This window comes from Monopterus albus, unplaced genomic scaffold, assembly GCF_001952655.1.
Source record: "Monopterus albus unplaced genomic scaffold, M_albus_1.0 scaffold110.1, whole genome shotgun sequence".
Classification (NCBI taxonomy): Eukaryota; Metazoa; Chordata; class Actinopteri; order Synbranchiformes; family Synbranchidae; genus Monopterus; species Monopterus albus.
Window position 1 is genome coordinate 790,420 of NW_018127990.1, and position 15,321 is coordinate 805,740.

Genomic DNA, 15,321 nt, shown 5'->3' on the forward strand with positions numbered 1-15,321 from the left:
TTTTACATATCAGCAAAACACACTTCGTCTTTACAAAATACATGACCCAAATATTTGTTAAAAATGTTGTTCCAAATGCACCAAGAGGCCACAGGTTTGTACAGTGTCTCAAGTAAGCAAGAGTCAACTACGCAACACTATTTGTCCAATTTAAATTAATCCTCAAATCAAAATGAATGAACTCAAAATCGAACTCAATTGAGAAACTGTATTCGCTATTCAGCCATAATTACGGGGCTTAATTAATCCAGTGTGTCATTGCTTCTTTTTCCAGCTTCTTGTTTTCACAAAACTAACAGTAAAATTTTTTTTTGTGACTCTAAATTGCCCGTAGTGTGTGTGTAGTTGTTCATCTGCGTGTTGGACCGGCGACCTGTCCAGGGTGTACCCCGCCTTTCGCCCGATGTCGGCTGGGATTGGCTCCAGCCCCACCGCGACCCCGTTCGGGACTAAGCAGTATAAAAAATGAGATGAGATGAGACATGACCATTTAAGATATGTGTAATTCAAGATTTTTTTGTGTATGCCCAAATTTTATGTGCAAATAAAAACTGACTGAACAGCAAAACTAAGCTGAAAGGGGCTAAAAAGCTCAACAGAGGTGCAGAGTTGGATGATCATTTTCTGCAGGGCTGATTCTTCATTGGTCAGTTTCACATGGAGCCTAATAAGGGAAATGAAGGTAGTAGTTTTGTGTTAACCATTTAATTAAAAAAAAATGTAACTAACATTATGCAACAAGTCCTTCAGTAAAAATAAATAAAAAAATCTCACCGTCTGCAGCTGCTGGCAGCAGTCCACAGCTGGCAGGTGGCTATGTCAGCAAAGAGCTCTCAGCAGTGGCTTAATACATCATGTCACTTGTCAGCCAGACCCATGCAGACCAAGACTGTTTAATGCCTAGCCAGGTGGCCCACCGTGTCGAAAGTTACTCTGCAGTCAAATGAGCATCTGTGTGTGAAATCAATTCACTGATGTATGTTGTTTTGTCTAGACTGGCTTCAGTCTGCTGTTACATATCACTCACTTACACCCAGCTCAATGTCGACCACAGCTGTCAGACAAAATAAGGTAGAAAAAAGTTTAATATCATAATGATTGTGTTTACAAGAGAGAAAAGTGGTGGGTTTGGAGCAGGCAACCTCAGGGATTATACCCCCACTCTGGAACAAGTCCATTTGTTTTAGCAGCTTGTTGAAAAATATCCTTTTATGGCTCAGACCACCAAACCTACTCTCACAATGATTTTCCTGGCATGGTTTCCTGTGTGGAGGTTTTTGGTATCCGGACCAAGAATCTAAACATATATTGTATTTATATACAGACTGTGAAGCCTTCAAGATAAATTTGTTATTTAAAGCTGTATTCATAAAACTGACTTTGCTGGACAGTAGAAATGTGTCTAAATGGAACCGAAACACTGATAAAGTAGTTGGATGTTTCAACATTGCTCCTTTGTCTCTTCTTTATACTAGAATAATCAAGAACGTCAAGAATCATGATCCGTATCTTGATACAGGCATCACAATTCAATATAAAACAGATAAAGCTAAAGCTACATTTGTAATAATATGGTACGGTGCAATTCAAAATGAGTTCAATTAAATACAGCTGGATAAATAAAGTATGTGTTTAAGCTGGACAATTAAAAAGTGAGTGTAAAGCAGCTTTGTATTTCAAGCAACAAAAATCAAATGCATCAGTCATGATGTCTGCTATCTTCAACAACAGTACTCTAGTGTCGTTATGCTCAAAGAAGACAACTCGACACCATATCAACCTTTCAATGCCTCACTTCACTATGGCAAAAATCGCGTGACCACCCCATACGAGGCCTCGTTACATTACACGAGTATCAGAGATGTGTGGTTTTAAATACTGCATATGAACGTCTCATTCTGCACAGTATTTAAAGACTGAATTGTAGAGTTGTTTAAAAGTGATCAATTTTCATAGTGCACACTTTATTAAACAAAATAATAATAATAATCAGTATGAATGCTTATATTCTCTTTCCTCATGGTTTCAGATTTACTTCACCCATACAAATGCAGTATCAAGGATTTGGACAGAAGATGTTGCTATTTGTTACAGTGTCAGGGCATTTTTCCTTTATTTATTAATATTTACAAAGTGTGTCTCTGAGAGGTGAACAGGGGAGACGGGGCAGGACCTGTGACATAGGTCACCAGTCCAACTCAATCCTCCGACGTTGCGCACACACTGTGGTGTATGGTGCGCTGCACCTTAATGTGGGTATCAAGGTGCCCAGCGAACCACTTTCAACACAGCTGTCTCATACTGATTCAGTGCCTCAGAAAGCCTAGTTTTATCCACCACTCTAGTAAACAACGGTCACTCATGAACAGTCAAATTGTGCACTAGGTCCACCTGCTGCTTCACCTTATCATACAGTGGTAAATGGTTTCATATAGCGTTTTTCTACGCATTGATGCACAAAGTGCTTTACACAATTTCACATTTACCCACACAAATGCACACACTGGTGACATCACTGGTGGCAACTAGGGGTTCGTGTCTTCCTCAAGGATACTTCAACATGTGCACTGGAGAAGCCAGTAATCGAACTGCCAACCCTCTGGTTAAGAGACGACCTATGCTATGCTCTACCTGCTGAGCCACAGCCACCTCCAAAGTGCTAGGATGCTTTTTTTTTTTTTCCACTGAAATACTGCAGACTGGTTATTGTCTACCTCAGCTCCAGAGTCAGTATCATTCTTTAAATCCCACATCAACAACAATATACGGGAGCATGTCCTTGCAAATGAAGCTTATAGTTTCTGTTACTGCCTTCCAACCTGGTGGAAATATCGGCAAATGTGCTGACAGTAGCTGCTAACATTAGCACTGATAGTGGCCTTAATTTGAGTGCTCCCACAGCTCACTGTACTGTAAGCAGCATGTATTCCTCTGATTCAACACTGTTACTTTCTTAAGTCTCCTGGTATACTTGATGCACAATGCAACTGTTAACAAGAATCACTGCACTTTGTTTGCAGACTCCAGTATTCAAAAAGAGCTTCATCATGCCCACAAACACATTGAGCAAGTCAACATCACAGGAATAATGTTTAGTGTGTTGTTGTGGGTGGCTTTCCCATTGACTTGCTTTACTCTGCTGTAAAATAACAGTAAAACCACCCTGGCAGCCCAAAGTCTGGTATCGAAAACTGGTGGCAGTAAAAACATTTTCCAGATGCTGACCCGCTTCCCAGAGTCATAAAAGTTTGAAGGTGTTCATAATTGCTAACACACCTGTAACAGTCTGGGCTCATGTTCCTTGGATGTTTATATCTGGGCCCCCTCTTTTTCCTCTCCTCTTGAAGGCTGAAATAGTCACATGTTTTTCATTTAACTGTTTTGCTGTTAAACTTTGGTCTTTGCTTTTTTGCTAGAGAGAAATACTGGGGACAATACCAATAAACAGCAAGTTATAAGAACTGCTCTGGGGAAGAACAACAGCTCTCTGACTTAACAATCAAGGTTGAAATCAACCCAAAAGCAGCTCAACATCAACAGCTGTTGAACACACTGGGTGTATTGCATTTTATTATTAAAAATCCCTTGGCCTTTCTGCTTTGGAAACTTCTCCCATACTTTTTGGCCATTTACAGCCATTTTGTTTTTTTTATTAATTTCTGTTGGTTTTGTCATATGTTCATCATATTTGCTGTTATTTATTGATGCCATTGCCTGTACAGAACTTTATAACTCAAGAAAAAGGTCTGATACAAATTAAACCAGAGACACATTGCATAAAGATGAACAGCTGACACGTGTTCTCACAAAATGTTCTCACATATCTTAACAGGATCAATGCTCTGGTTAGAGTTCACTCAGACCTCCGAGAACAGAACCTGCTAACCTTCTCTATCATTGTTAGCGTTTTCATTCTGTTCATCAATCAATCAAGTCAACTATGACTTCACGTTTAGTTGGCTACCAAACGTGGACTCCTAAGAAGAAGCTGATTTATTTGACTTTCAGACACTTTCATTCTATTACCTGGGGCAGCAACTCACTCTCAGTCTAAAAGAGGGCCAATTTACTATTTATTTATAGCAGAGTACTCTGGCCTCAGACTTGGTGTAATCCTCATTCTGGATATTTCCCACTTGGAGCTAGGAGCTGAGTCTGTAAATGCAACTCACAATTAACCAGTCAGTCAGTCTAGATTCCAGCCATCACCTGTGGTCATAAGGTCTGAATAATAACATTAAAAATGATACCACAGACATGTATGACCTAAATGAGTTTCCCCAGCGGAATAAACACATATGTTAAGGTGGAAATGTTACATTGAATGGCATACAATTGTACAGGTGTACTTAATAAAATGGCCAGTGAGTGTATATCCTATCTGGTCAGGGACTATTCAAGAATGTGACTGGGGAGGTTGACAGCTAGGCTACCTGGGCCACTGGCCAATATTTCGATTCTCCGTCCCCACAATCTTCAAGCCTTTTTCCCACAGAGATCCTGGTGTATTACTGTTAAGTGGAGCTTTCAAAATCAAACAACCCTGGTGGGGGGTTGGAGAAATAACATCACAGGGCACCCACAGGCCCAAGCACCTCTTTCCTTTTACCCAGATGCCAAGCCAGCATGAGGCAGCAATTTTTCTACATCCGTTCCTGGAATAATGCAGGATTAGAAATGCCCTCCATGTTCATACCTTTTATACAGAAATGTTGGGTGACAAAACGCCATCATGACCAAGCAAGAGCTATCAGCAGATCTGGATGCAGCACAAGGTCTCTAGTGCCCAGTTTTGGCCAAACTCCAAGCTCCATTCAGTTCCAGCCAGGGACCAAGGACTATAAAACTGAATATACTAGAATGTACTTGACTATATGCATGCACAAGCATTCTGACTTTTTATTAAACAAATACACAAACAAACAAAAACGTATAAATTCATAAGACAGCTGCAAAGAGGATGAACACACAATCAGTGCATAATACCTGTTCACATTACTTCAGACCAACAGCCACAATAAAAAAATTCCCTCCTGGATATTACTGCTGGAGTTTGACACACAGATGGGTGACAAACACCAGAAGAACATAAAAGCAAGAAGAACTCAGTACCCGTGCTGTATAGTGGCAACATACAGACAGTGAAAGTTAACATAGAACCATCAAGCCTTCCTGTGTGCTCGTTGTAGACTGGTAAGGCGTCCACTACAGCAGCTCTTGGTCATAGATTCTGCAAGTTTTAGAAACTCTACTGGAGAATGAACACTATTCTTCAAAAAGATAATCCCTCCTTAGTTGTTTTGATGATGGTGGCAGAGATTATCTCTTTAAAGACCCCTAAAACTTCTTCAGTGGCCATAAAAACACCAATTAACTCTCTCAATTACCACTAAAACATACTAAAGGACAGCAAGTAACTCCTCAGGGGCTATCTACATCTGACAGACTGTACAACCTCCTTTAGATTTTCTAAATAATGTGCAGAATTATGAATTATGGATAACCCAAGATAAGGTGTTAGTAAGTAGATGTTCCACCAATGCTCTTCAAAATAGTTTCAGTGCTCCTTGCCTCAGATTCTCTAAATCTGCAGAACTCCAGTGAAGAGATAAACAGCTTTCTACCAAAAAGATATTCTCTCATTTAGTGTTTCAATGATGGGGTTTGAGAGTGCTGTCTAATACATCACCCCAAAACCTCTTTAATCATCGAAAATGACCCCTAAAATTTTATAAAAGCCCACTTGAACCTCTTAAGGAATCTAAAGAACCTCTTTAAAGAGCCCTAAAACTTCCCCAGTGCCCATTAGAACCTCATAAAGTACCCTTCACCTCCCTCAATTACCACTAAGCCCACTAAAGTATACCAAGAAACTCCACAGGGACCATCTACATCTGTAAAAGACTCTACAGCCTCCTTTAAATTCTCTAAATAATGTGCAGATGGGTACTGAATTAAAGGATAACCCAAAATAACAGTTTCATTAGTTCATAATTTGCAGGAAGTGAAGGTACTGAGTAAGACCAAGCTTAATGTGAAACACTAGTTACTCTGAGGGGAGAAAGCAAAGCAGATTTGACCACTGGTCAGTTTGAAGTACTTGGAGAAATTCTAGCCTATAATCAGCCCACTGGCTGCTAAATGTGTCATCTGACCAACAGCGGAGACAAAAACAGAACCAGTGAAGAAAAAAAAATTCGTCCAGCCAAATGAAAGCTGGGTAGATTAATAAAAGTCATTACTGTGCGGCCCGGCAGAGACCACAGACATTCACCCTTGAGAAAACACACAGTGTGGTTGTCAACTTTTAATTTTTCTGCTTTCTCTGCAATTTTTGCTGTGAATGTTTTTTCCTGTACACATGTAAGGGACATTTAACAGAAGAAAAAAACGTAGGTCTTTGTCTTTTTCCATAGGTGTCTCTTTTAGTGTCTGTCGCTTTCTGTACATCCTGTCTGTGTGTGTCTCTCTCTCAGTAGATGTGTAGTGGGTGGCCAGGGAAGGGTTAAGTGCTCCGTCCGAATAAACTCTGCTCAAACAGTCTGCTGGAAGCTACTGGTTCAGCCTTTATATACAGTCACTTGACAAATCCCAACAGGGGTTTGTAGCTGAGAGCAGCTGCTGACCCAAACTCGGGCTTTAAAAAGGCAAGCTGGTGCACTGGCATCATCACACTGCTTTGGACAGCATGAAGGCACTCTTACTGACCTGTATGCTGGTGCCGTGGCTGGCGGCTGCCTCGGCCAGAAGGTCTGACCAGGACACACAGATGATACCAGGATCTATACCTGGCAGGGGGCTGGACAGATACTTCAGTGACCATTTAAAATCAAGGAGGGCTAGGGTAAGAACTTTTATATCTTCAATAATTCAAAAATGCATTTGTTTAAAATTTACTAACATTTCATGGATTGTTCAATATTTAACACATTTTGACAAGAAGTCCAGTGTCATCAAGTAAACCATTTTGATCAGTAATCACTTTATGCCATTCACTTGCAGCATGGGTTCCAGAAGGCAATCTTTACAGTTATTATAATTCTAAGCGATTTATTGAGGTAATACAGATACATTTATGAACTCAAATAAAATATGCAATCCTCTGTACTCAATTAGATTAAAACAGGGAGGGTAAAAAACGATGACAAGGGGTAAGATAAGACTTTACTAATCCCAAAGAGAGGAGGAGGTCATGCTTAACAGTTGGTAATATTCAGGATTAATAGTCCAGCCACATTATTCTAAAAGCTAAAAATCCACTTCATTGTTTAGTTAGTTCATTTTTTCTCCTATGTGGTGATGACAGAAACTGTCAGCACTGTAACACCTGTAATTCATTTCAGCTCTATTTCAAGACACACACACTACAGTTGCACAGCTATCTCTGTGAGGACACTCATTGACATAATGCATTCCCTAGTCCCTTTCTCTAACCTTATCCATCACAACTAAATGCCTAAATCTAACCCCTATCCTAACCTAAACCAATTCTAACCTGAACCCCAAAAAAGTCATAACCATCAAACAGCCCTTTGAAAGTGTATCACAACATGAGGACAAGCAAAAAATGTCCTCACTACTACGTTATAAAACTCATAAAAGAACATAGAAAACAAACACACACCCCTTCCTGTGTCTCACTTGCTCTTACACCAGACAAACTCAACCCTGAAACCACTACAGTAATCTTCAACTAACCACAATAACCCCTTCAAGAAATATTTGGATGCACCAAAACCAAACTCTGGTCTGGTTCATCCTTTGGGAAACACTTGCAGAAAGAGAAAAACCCACAAACAATCCGCAGAAGGAGAGAGACAGAAATAAATGAGAGAATATTTCTATGAAGTGTTGTAATGAATAAAAACTTAATTTGGGACCAACAATTTTTTATCTGCCTGTACCAAACCCTTCAGAGTTAAGCCTAATACTCCTGCTACAGTTAACCCCTTAGTCTAGGATTTTATGTTGACGTCTTTAATCCACAATGTAGAAAGTTTTTTCCTCCCATTGATTGGTTTGAGGGCCACTTCAGCAAGGCTACTTTGATTCATTATAGTCAGAGGACTGAATCCATGCCTTAGTGATACAGGATACTAACTAACCAGCCATTACACTAATGGTGATGTAGGACTCAAGCTTTTATTATCAGGCAGTTTGCTGGTAGATTACATTCCTTCTCTGCACTTTTTGGTGTCAGTCATGGGCTTTAGTGTCGAATGCCTCACTAGCAACCTAAGACACAAAAGTTTAAAGATTGAATTTTCCAGGAGACAGCCACTGGCCAAAATTTACTGAAAGATAAAATGACAACCTCCTAAAGATGTCTAAAAGGTTTCTGGGGTCATACACAAAATGACAGCTCTGCAGCATTACTTTACTAAGCCTGGTCATAATGATATTTCTACAAAAAATAACTAGGTATGTTTACTTTTCCACAGCAACCAGCCAATTTATCAGGAGAAAGTGCATCAAGCAAAGGAGCCAGCAACTCAGGATAACAACTGAAATTAAAAACCTCATTACCACAAAGAAAAAAAAAATTCCCCAAATCTGTAGCCCACCAATAACAAACTGTGCACACTGCCGTTGTTATGACTGTTGACAGCTGCATGCTAGTAGCCGGCTACAGAACATAATGTGGACTGCTAGAGAGAATTCTGCTAGCTAATATATTCTGGAAATCTATGTTACACTGTTGACAATGGGGGTCCTGAACAGTGTCCGTTTTCAGACTGACTGTGGAATTGTGTCAACAAATCTTTCAGGGAGACCGCTGTGCTGGGACAAGATTCAGAAACTCTGGCCAATGCAGCACTGTGCAAAAAGTCAAACCTGGCTAGGTTCTTGCTGAAACACCATCCAAGAAAGCACTGCACCAGCCAATAAAACACATCCAAGCACACATTCCTGGTAGACTGACTTTGTAACATGAACAGTGCAGTTCTGCTGTCCACCTGGAGATTGTGGACATGGAGAATAAAGGGATTATTGGTGTAATAACCTTTCATTTGAAATATTTTAACATTTTGGCTCTTAGTATTAAAACTTATATACAGTATGAATCATGATGTTAAATTCAATACCTTTTAAGACCTTTTTCAAGACCTTTTCAATATATTTTAAGTCCTCAGCACCACTTTGCGTTATAACTAGTTGCTTCAGCAACACACCTTTATTAAAGTGTTTACTATAAATTGAAATTCCTTTGCTGGAATTCAGAGAGTGGTGTTTTAACATTGTGCTGAGACACCACACATTAAAACCACAGTACACAGTTTCTGCTTTGGATAAATTAGTCAGTTATCTACTTATTCCAGTTTGCATATTATAAACTGAGTGTCCAGTCCTAGGAAGTGAAATAATGTCAGCTAAACACTTTGCACTAAAATCATGGACATACGTGGCCAATGTCACAGCTTTTATGGGTTACTTCAGACCAAACTTAACACTTCCTCAAAAAAGCCAAAGTGTACTGGCTCCTAAAACCTTCTCAATAGAATAACATCTGAAGGAATAAAGAGGTAGCTGCCTATAACTACAGACAGATACTGGTTTAGGAGGATTTGGGGTCTTGTCCTGAATTAATGACATGAAAGAAGGAGGTCTGCAGGGAACTCAAGCAGTGTTTGATGCTTACTAGGTTTCAAATGTGCCACCTTAGTGTGAGAGGTTGTGCTATGTTCCTATGTCCAGGGGTTAGCAGGATCACGGCCATCAACACTCTAGCTAATGAACTGGCTGATATATGAAAAGATGATATTTTCTCCTGCAGAGGACACTGCCTCCAGCTGATGAACCTGAGGCTACCCCAGGGGAAGAAGCCGCTGGTAAGAGAAGGACCTGCTTCATCAGCACTTGGGCTCACACACACACACACATGTAGATAAATTGAGATCTTCCTGAAATGATAGCACAGGTTAAAATGGCGCTTAGGTTTGGCTGGATTGTTCGGTTTTCTTCTGGGTCACATAAAACAGGTGTGATTAGAGCTAAAGAACTGACTAATCAATAGCTGATCAACAGAAATTTAATCTAAAATTTAAGGTATTTTGATAATAAATTATTAGTCATTTTTCAGACGTACCAAACGAGCTTCTCAAATGAAGGGGTTTTCTGCTTTCCTTGTTTTACGTAATAAACTGAATATCTTTGGTTTTTTGTTTGAAAACATCACCTTGAGCTTCAGCAAATGTATTTTCTGACATTTTATCAGCTAAACAGTGAATCCAAAAATAATTTTAGTTGCAGCCACAGTCAGATTCAAACTGATTAGGATCAATAGCTGGTTCTTAAAAGTGTACTTACAGTCATGTGAAAAAATTAGCACACCCTTTGAAAGCATGTGTATTTTGTAACATGTTTTAATATATGGTTATTTAATCTCAATTTTAACAATACAGAGAGATTAAAGTAATACAACTAAACAAGTAAAACTGAAGAAAAGTCTTTTCAAGATCTTCTGTAAATGTAATTCTACAAAAATGCCTATTCCAACTGAGGAAAAAGTTAGCACACCCTAGCCCCTAATAGCTAGTGTTACCTCCTTTGGCTGAAATAACTGCAGTGAGACGGTTCTTGTAGCCATCTAATAGTCTCTGACATCGGTCTGAGGGAATTTTATCCCACTCCTCAATGCAGAATTGTTTCAGCTGTGAGATGTTTGAGGGGTTTCTTGCATGTACAGCCCTTTTCAAGTCACCCCACAGCATCTCAATGGGATTCAGGTCTGGACTTTGACTCGGCCATTCCAGGACTCTCCATTTCTTCTTTTTCAGCCAGTCTTTGGTTGATTTACTAGTATGTTTTGGGTCATTGTCATGTTGCATGGTCCAGTTCCGCTTCAGCTTTAATTTTCTAACCGATGGTCTCACATGTTCTTCAAGCACCTTCTGATACACAGTAGAATTCATGGTGGATTCTATGATGGTGAGCTGACCAGGTCCTGCTGCAGCAAAGCAGCCCCAAACCATGACACTTCCACCTCCATGCTTCACAGTTGGTATGAGGTTCTTTTCCTGGAATGCTATGTTTGGTTTACGCCAAACATGTCCTCTGCTCTGGTGTCCAAATAATTCAATTTTGGACTCATCTGTCCAAAGAACATTATTCCAGAAGTCCTGGTCTTTGTCAACATTCTCTCTGGCAAATGTCAGTCTGGCCTTGATGTTTCTCTTAGAGAGCAAAGGTTTCCTCCTTGCACGCCTCCCATGCAAGTTAAACTTGTGCAGTCTCTTTCTGATTGTAGAGGCATGCACTTCTACATCAACAGTAGCCAAAGCCTGCTGTAGGTCTCGAGATGACATTTTAGGGTTTTTGGAGACCTCTTTTAGCATCTTGCGGTCTGCTCTGGGGGTGAACTTGCTGGGGCGACCAGACCTGGGCATGTTGGCAGTTGTTTTGAAAGCCCTCCACTTGTAGACTATCTTCCGGACAGTGGAATGGCTGATTTCAAAATCTTTTGAGATCTTTTTAAATCCCTTACCAGACTCATAGGCTGCTACAATGTTTTTTCTGAAGGCCTCTGACAGCTCTTTTGCTCTCACCATGGTGCTCACTCTCACTTCAACAGTCAGGAGCACACCAAACTAAAGGTTGGAGGTGTAGATGGGGCAAGCCTCATTCAAAATGCTGAGTAACGATCTACTAATTATGTGCACCTGGTGTGATATACCTGTGTGTGATTTGAGCCATTTTAAGAGGGCATACATGTGAGGGTGTGCTAACTTTTTCCTCAGTTGGAATAGGCATTTTTGTAGAATTACATTTACAGAAGATCTTGAAAAGACTTTTCTTCAGTTTTACTTGTTTAGTTGTATTACTTTAATCTCTCTGTATTGTTAAAATTGAGATTAAATAACCATATATTAAAACATGTTACAAAATACACATGCTTTCAAAGGGTGTCCTAATTTTTTCACATGACTGTATGTGACTACAGCAAAGGCAGCGATGCTTTCCATCCTGCCTGCAACAGCGCTCTGCTCACATAAACATAAACAAAACCGTAGTTGGTTCATCTAAATGAGGCTTGATGTCTGTGTGGTGATTGTGTTGCAGACTTGCCCACCTGCCTGCTGTGTGTGTGTCTGACTGGTTCAGTGTACTGTGAAGACATCAGTCCAGACATGACCACCGTTCCCACACTCCCTAAAGAGACGGCCTACCTGTATGCCCGCTTCAACAAGATCAAAAAGATCAGCACCAAAGACTTTTCTGACTTTTGTGAGTCTGAAAACTTTGTCCGTCACAACCTGTTGACTGTTCAACCAACTGTGACCATGGACATGCTGTCCAAGACTTGAAATTTGTCATTTGTCTGATTCACCTCAGTTTAATCCAACTAAATTGGGCAGATCAAACAATCAAATGAGGGAACTGGGATTTACCAAGTGAGGCTTCCAAAATGGCTACAACTTTAAAAACAAATGTTTCTCATCTGTCAACAGTGACTCTGAAGAGGATTGACCTGACCGGGAACCTGATCTCAGAAATTGAAGATGGGGCGTTCTCACAGCTAACCCTGCTGGAGGAATTGTCTCTAGCTGAGAACAGACTGGTCAAACTTCCAACACTCCCCACCAAACTCACATCCTTCAACGCCAACCACAACTTCCTCAAAACTAGCGGTGTCAAAACTAATGCTTTCAAGGTGCACATCATCACCTTTCCCGAACTTTTCAGTCAGGAAGGTCTGGGGCAAATCAAGACATTTATTAAAAATGACCATAACTATCTATTAGCACATTATCTGAAGAGATGAGAACAATAACAACAATAATAAAAGCCTCAGTTAAACAGCCAAACTTAGAGCAAACCACGTGAGCTCTGTTAATCAATGTAATGTTGAGGATGAAGACAGGTTGTCTGAAACTTGTATTGTGTCCTTTATATCCCCTCCCTGCGCAAATATTACACAATATACAGGACACTATGAACATATTAGATAGATTCATTAGAGGAATGCTTAGATGGATGCGGTATTTTCTTACTGTACACCTTTCAGACATTTACATGTTCAGTAGCTTGTGGTTATAGGCCGAGTTACATGTTGGGTTCTTTATGCCAAGTGCAGCTAATTACATCCTAAGTCCATCTCCATACTTAACGTATGCAAGAGAGGTTGATGTCAATGTTGTCATCTCACACTCAGAAAGAAAAAAAAAAAAGCATTTTCTCAAAATGTTAAATCCATATAACTGATAGTCACTTCTTTAATAGTCTCAAATTATCTATATGTAGATTATAGTGAGTATATATTTGCAAATACAATTTCATCTTTAAGCGACAAAACCACTAAAACAACTGGATCTCCACTGTGTGGTTATTTCCCCAACAGAAACTGACCAAGCTACTCAAACTGTACCTGGCCAATAACCAGCTACAAGCTATTCCACACATCCCAGAGAGCGTTCGGATCTTACATCTACAGGTCTGTATCTTTTGCTGCAAATATATACACACATTGCTGTACAAGGTGTGTTCTAGATTTAATTTATATCCATTCATATGTATTAATTTTCTGCTAAAAGATTTAAATCAAGATTACAGGGCATTTGTACCCGATTCTGTGGATTTTTTTTTTTTTTTACTCTGCCAATTAAGATTTTTCATTTTCCTTTTCTCCCAGAACAACAACATCACTGTGGTCAGCAAAGACTCCTTCTGCAGGTCCAATGACACCTACTACCTACGACTAAGCCTCAGTGAGGTCCGTATGGACGCCAACCCCGTGATACTGTCCAAGCACCCTGATAGCTTCACCTGTCTTAAGGCCCTCCCTGTCGGACAGTACCGCTGAGGATGCAGAAACTTTACTGCATCCCCTTTGTCGCTGACGAAGCAGTTTTCCCACAACACAGTGCTGAGAAGGAAATCAGGACATTCTGGAATTTAGGGCACTGGTCCCATAGTGGGGATAAAGGTGTCAGTGTTTTTACTTCAGCAAACCTACAAACAGCTTGTGACACTGTCAGGTTGAAATGAAACCAGTCTCTGTAGTGAAGGTGTAAAGTTGAAGGAGTTTCTCTACTCTGGCCTTCATCAGTTCTACTGTCTGGGGGAGGAGTAGACCTGTGTTTGCAGAAGATGCACCAGAGTTATTCAGATTCAGTCACATAAATTGGTGTTAATATGCTTCAAATTATCTGTGTGCCCACATCCTGGTTCAAAGACGCCACAGGTGAGGTGTCTTCTGAATGTCTTTTCCACAGATGATGCAGAATTGGTGCAATCCCTTGAATGAGTGGAGAAGCGTCAACACCTCTACATCAACAGTCCAGTTTGTTTCATTTTGACCTGACACTGTACTACCTGGATGAAACTGCTTGACAAACTGAACCAACACACACCTGCAGCCACAAGTCAAGCGGCTTGCTTGTAACTACTTGTACCTATTAGTTTAAATAACAACAAGCTAATGTTTTCACATTCTTTGTGAAATCAATTTTATAACACAAGCTTTTTGTTACTATAAGTAACTAAGTAAAAGAAAAAATAATTATCGAATAAATTCCAATTACTACGTTATAGTCATCTTTGCTGCTTTTGCTGAGCTAAATAAGTATCTTGTACAGTGTAAAATTTCTCATTCCAAGGTTTTTCATTAAATTAAAAACAATGTTTCAGAATAGCACACCAAGTAAAATATATTGAAAAGGCGATGATCATGGACCCAGTTGTTTTTCTAGCCTTTCATCTTACTCGCTGTGGGTCAACTGGCATTTGGACAGTCACCACTGAAAAAACACTACATGGCTCACTCCATTACTTATGCTTCTCCAAAAGGACAATGGCCATGTTGTCTTGTCTGGTGCTTCACGACTTAACTTCACTGTTTTAATTTATGGACCTGGGGAACAATGTATCTATGAACTATAGTAATGTGAAGATTACTCCTCTCATTTTTGTCTGCTTTTAAAATGTCTTGCTTAAGTCCCTAACTCTTCCCTTCCAATAATAAAAATTTATTTAGAAATTATTACTGATGTGAATATGACAGTGGTGTACAGGAAGGTATGTGTGTAACATGGCTATGTTAAGATATTTTAATAAAGTTAAACTTTTTTTTTAATTAAAATGTATTTGGAATTCTTGGAGTCTCCTTCACATACAAGAAGTGTTTTAAATAGACTAAAGTATAGGTACTAGCAAAATAAAAAACAGAACTATACTTCCCACAGGGGGGTTTGGCGGTGGTTAGAGCAGTCCCTTCTTGGGTATATATGGCACAGATTATGATTTATATTTCTGCTTCAGATATGACCTGTGGATAGCACAACAACAGAAAGGATGCTTTGTACACGATCAGGGCGCTCTTCC

At 39.8% G+C, this 15,321-nt stretch overlaps 2 protein-coding genes across 3 annotated transcripts in view; one reads left to right on the top strand and one right to left on the bottom strand.

The window, feature by feature from the left end:
* cenpp (centromere protein P) overlaps positions 1-15,321 on the bottom strand; it is a 52,498-nt gene that overhangs the window by 26,500 nt on the left and 10,677 nt on the right. Inside the window, exon 7 of one of the 2 annotated variants that reach the window (XM_020611200.1) lies at positions 925-951. The exons of the other annotated variant lie outside the window; for it this stretch is intronic. Within the exon in view, the coding sequence (XP_020466856.1) occupies positions 940-951 (12 nt within the window). The 3' untranslated portion in view covers positions 925-939. Of the gene's footprint in view, positions 1-924; positions 952-15,321 lie in introns of those variants that run through there. 2 annotated transcript variants of the gene reach the window in all.
* Positions 6,451-15,028, top strand: ogna (osteoglycin, paralog a). The gene is made up of 6 exons (XM_020611198.1): positions 6,451-6,844; positions 9,776-9,830; positions 12,061-12,225; positions 12,450-12,652; positions 13,340-13,432; positions 13,631-15,028. The coding sequence occupies exons 1-6, from the start codon at positions 6,689-6,691 to the stop codon at positions 13,799-13,801; spliced, it is 843 nt and encodes a 280-aa protein (XP_020466854.1). The 5' UTR covers positions 6,451-6,688; the 3' UTR covers positions 13,802-15,028.

What these genes read in the sequence shown, in the direction of transcription:
- ogna (XM_020611198.1), top strand. Translation starts at nt 6,689, where the DNA reads ATGAAGGCACTCTTACTGACCTGTATGCTGGTGCCGTGGCTGGCGGCT. An exon ending in TAAAATCAAGGAGGGCTAGG is followed by an intron (nt 6,845 to 9,775) that starts GTAAGAACTTTT and finishes TTTCTCCTGCAG; the next exon opens with AGGACACTGCCTCCAGCTGA. An exon ending in CCCAGGGGAAGAAGCCGCTG is followed by an intron (nt 9,831 to 12,060) that starts GTAAGAGAAGGA and finishes ATTGTGTTGCAG; the next exon opens with ACTTGCCCACCTGCCTGCTG.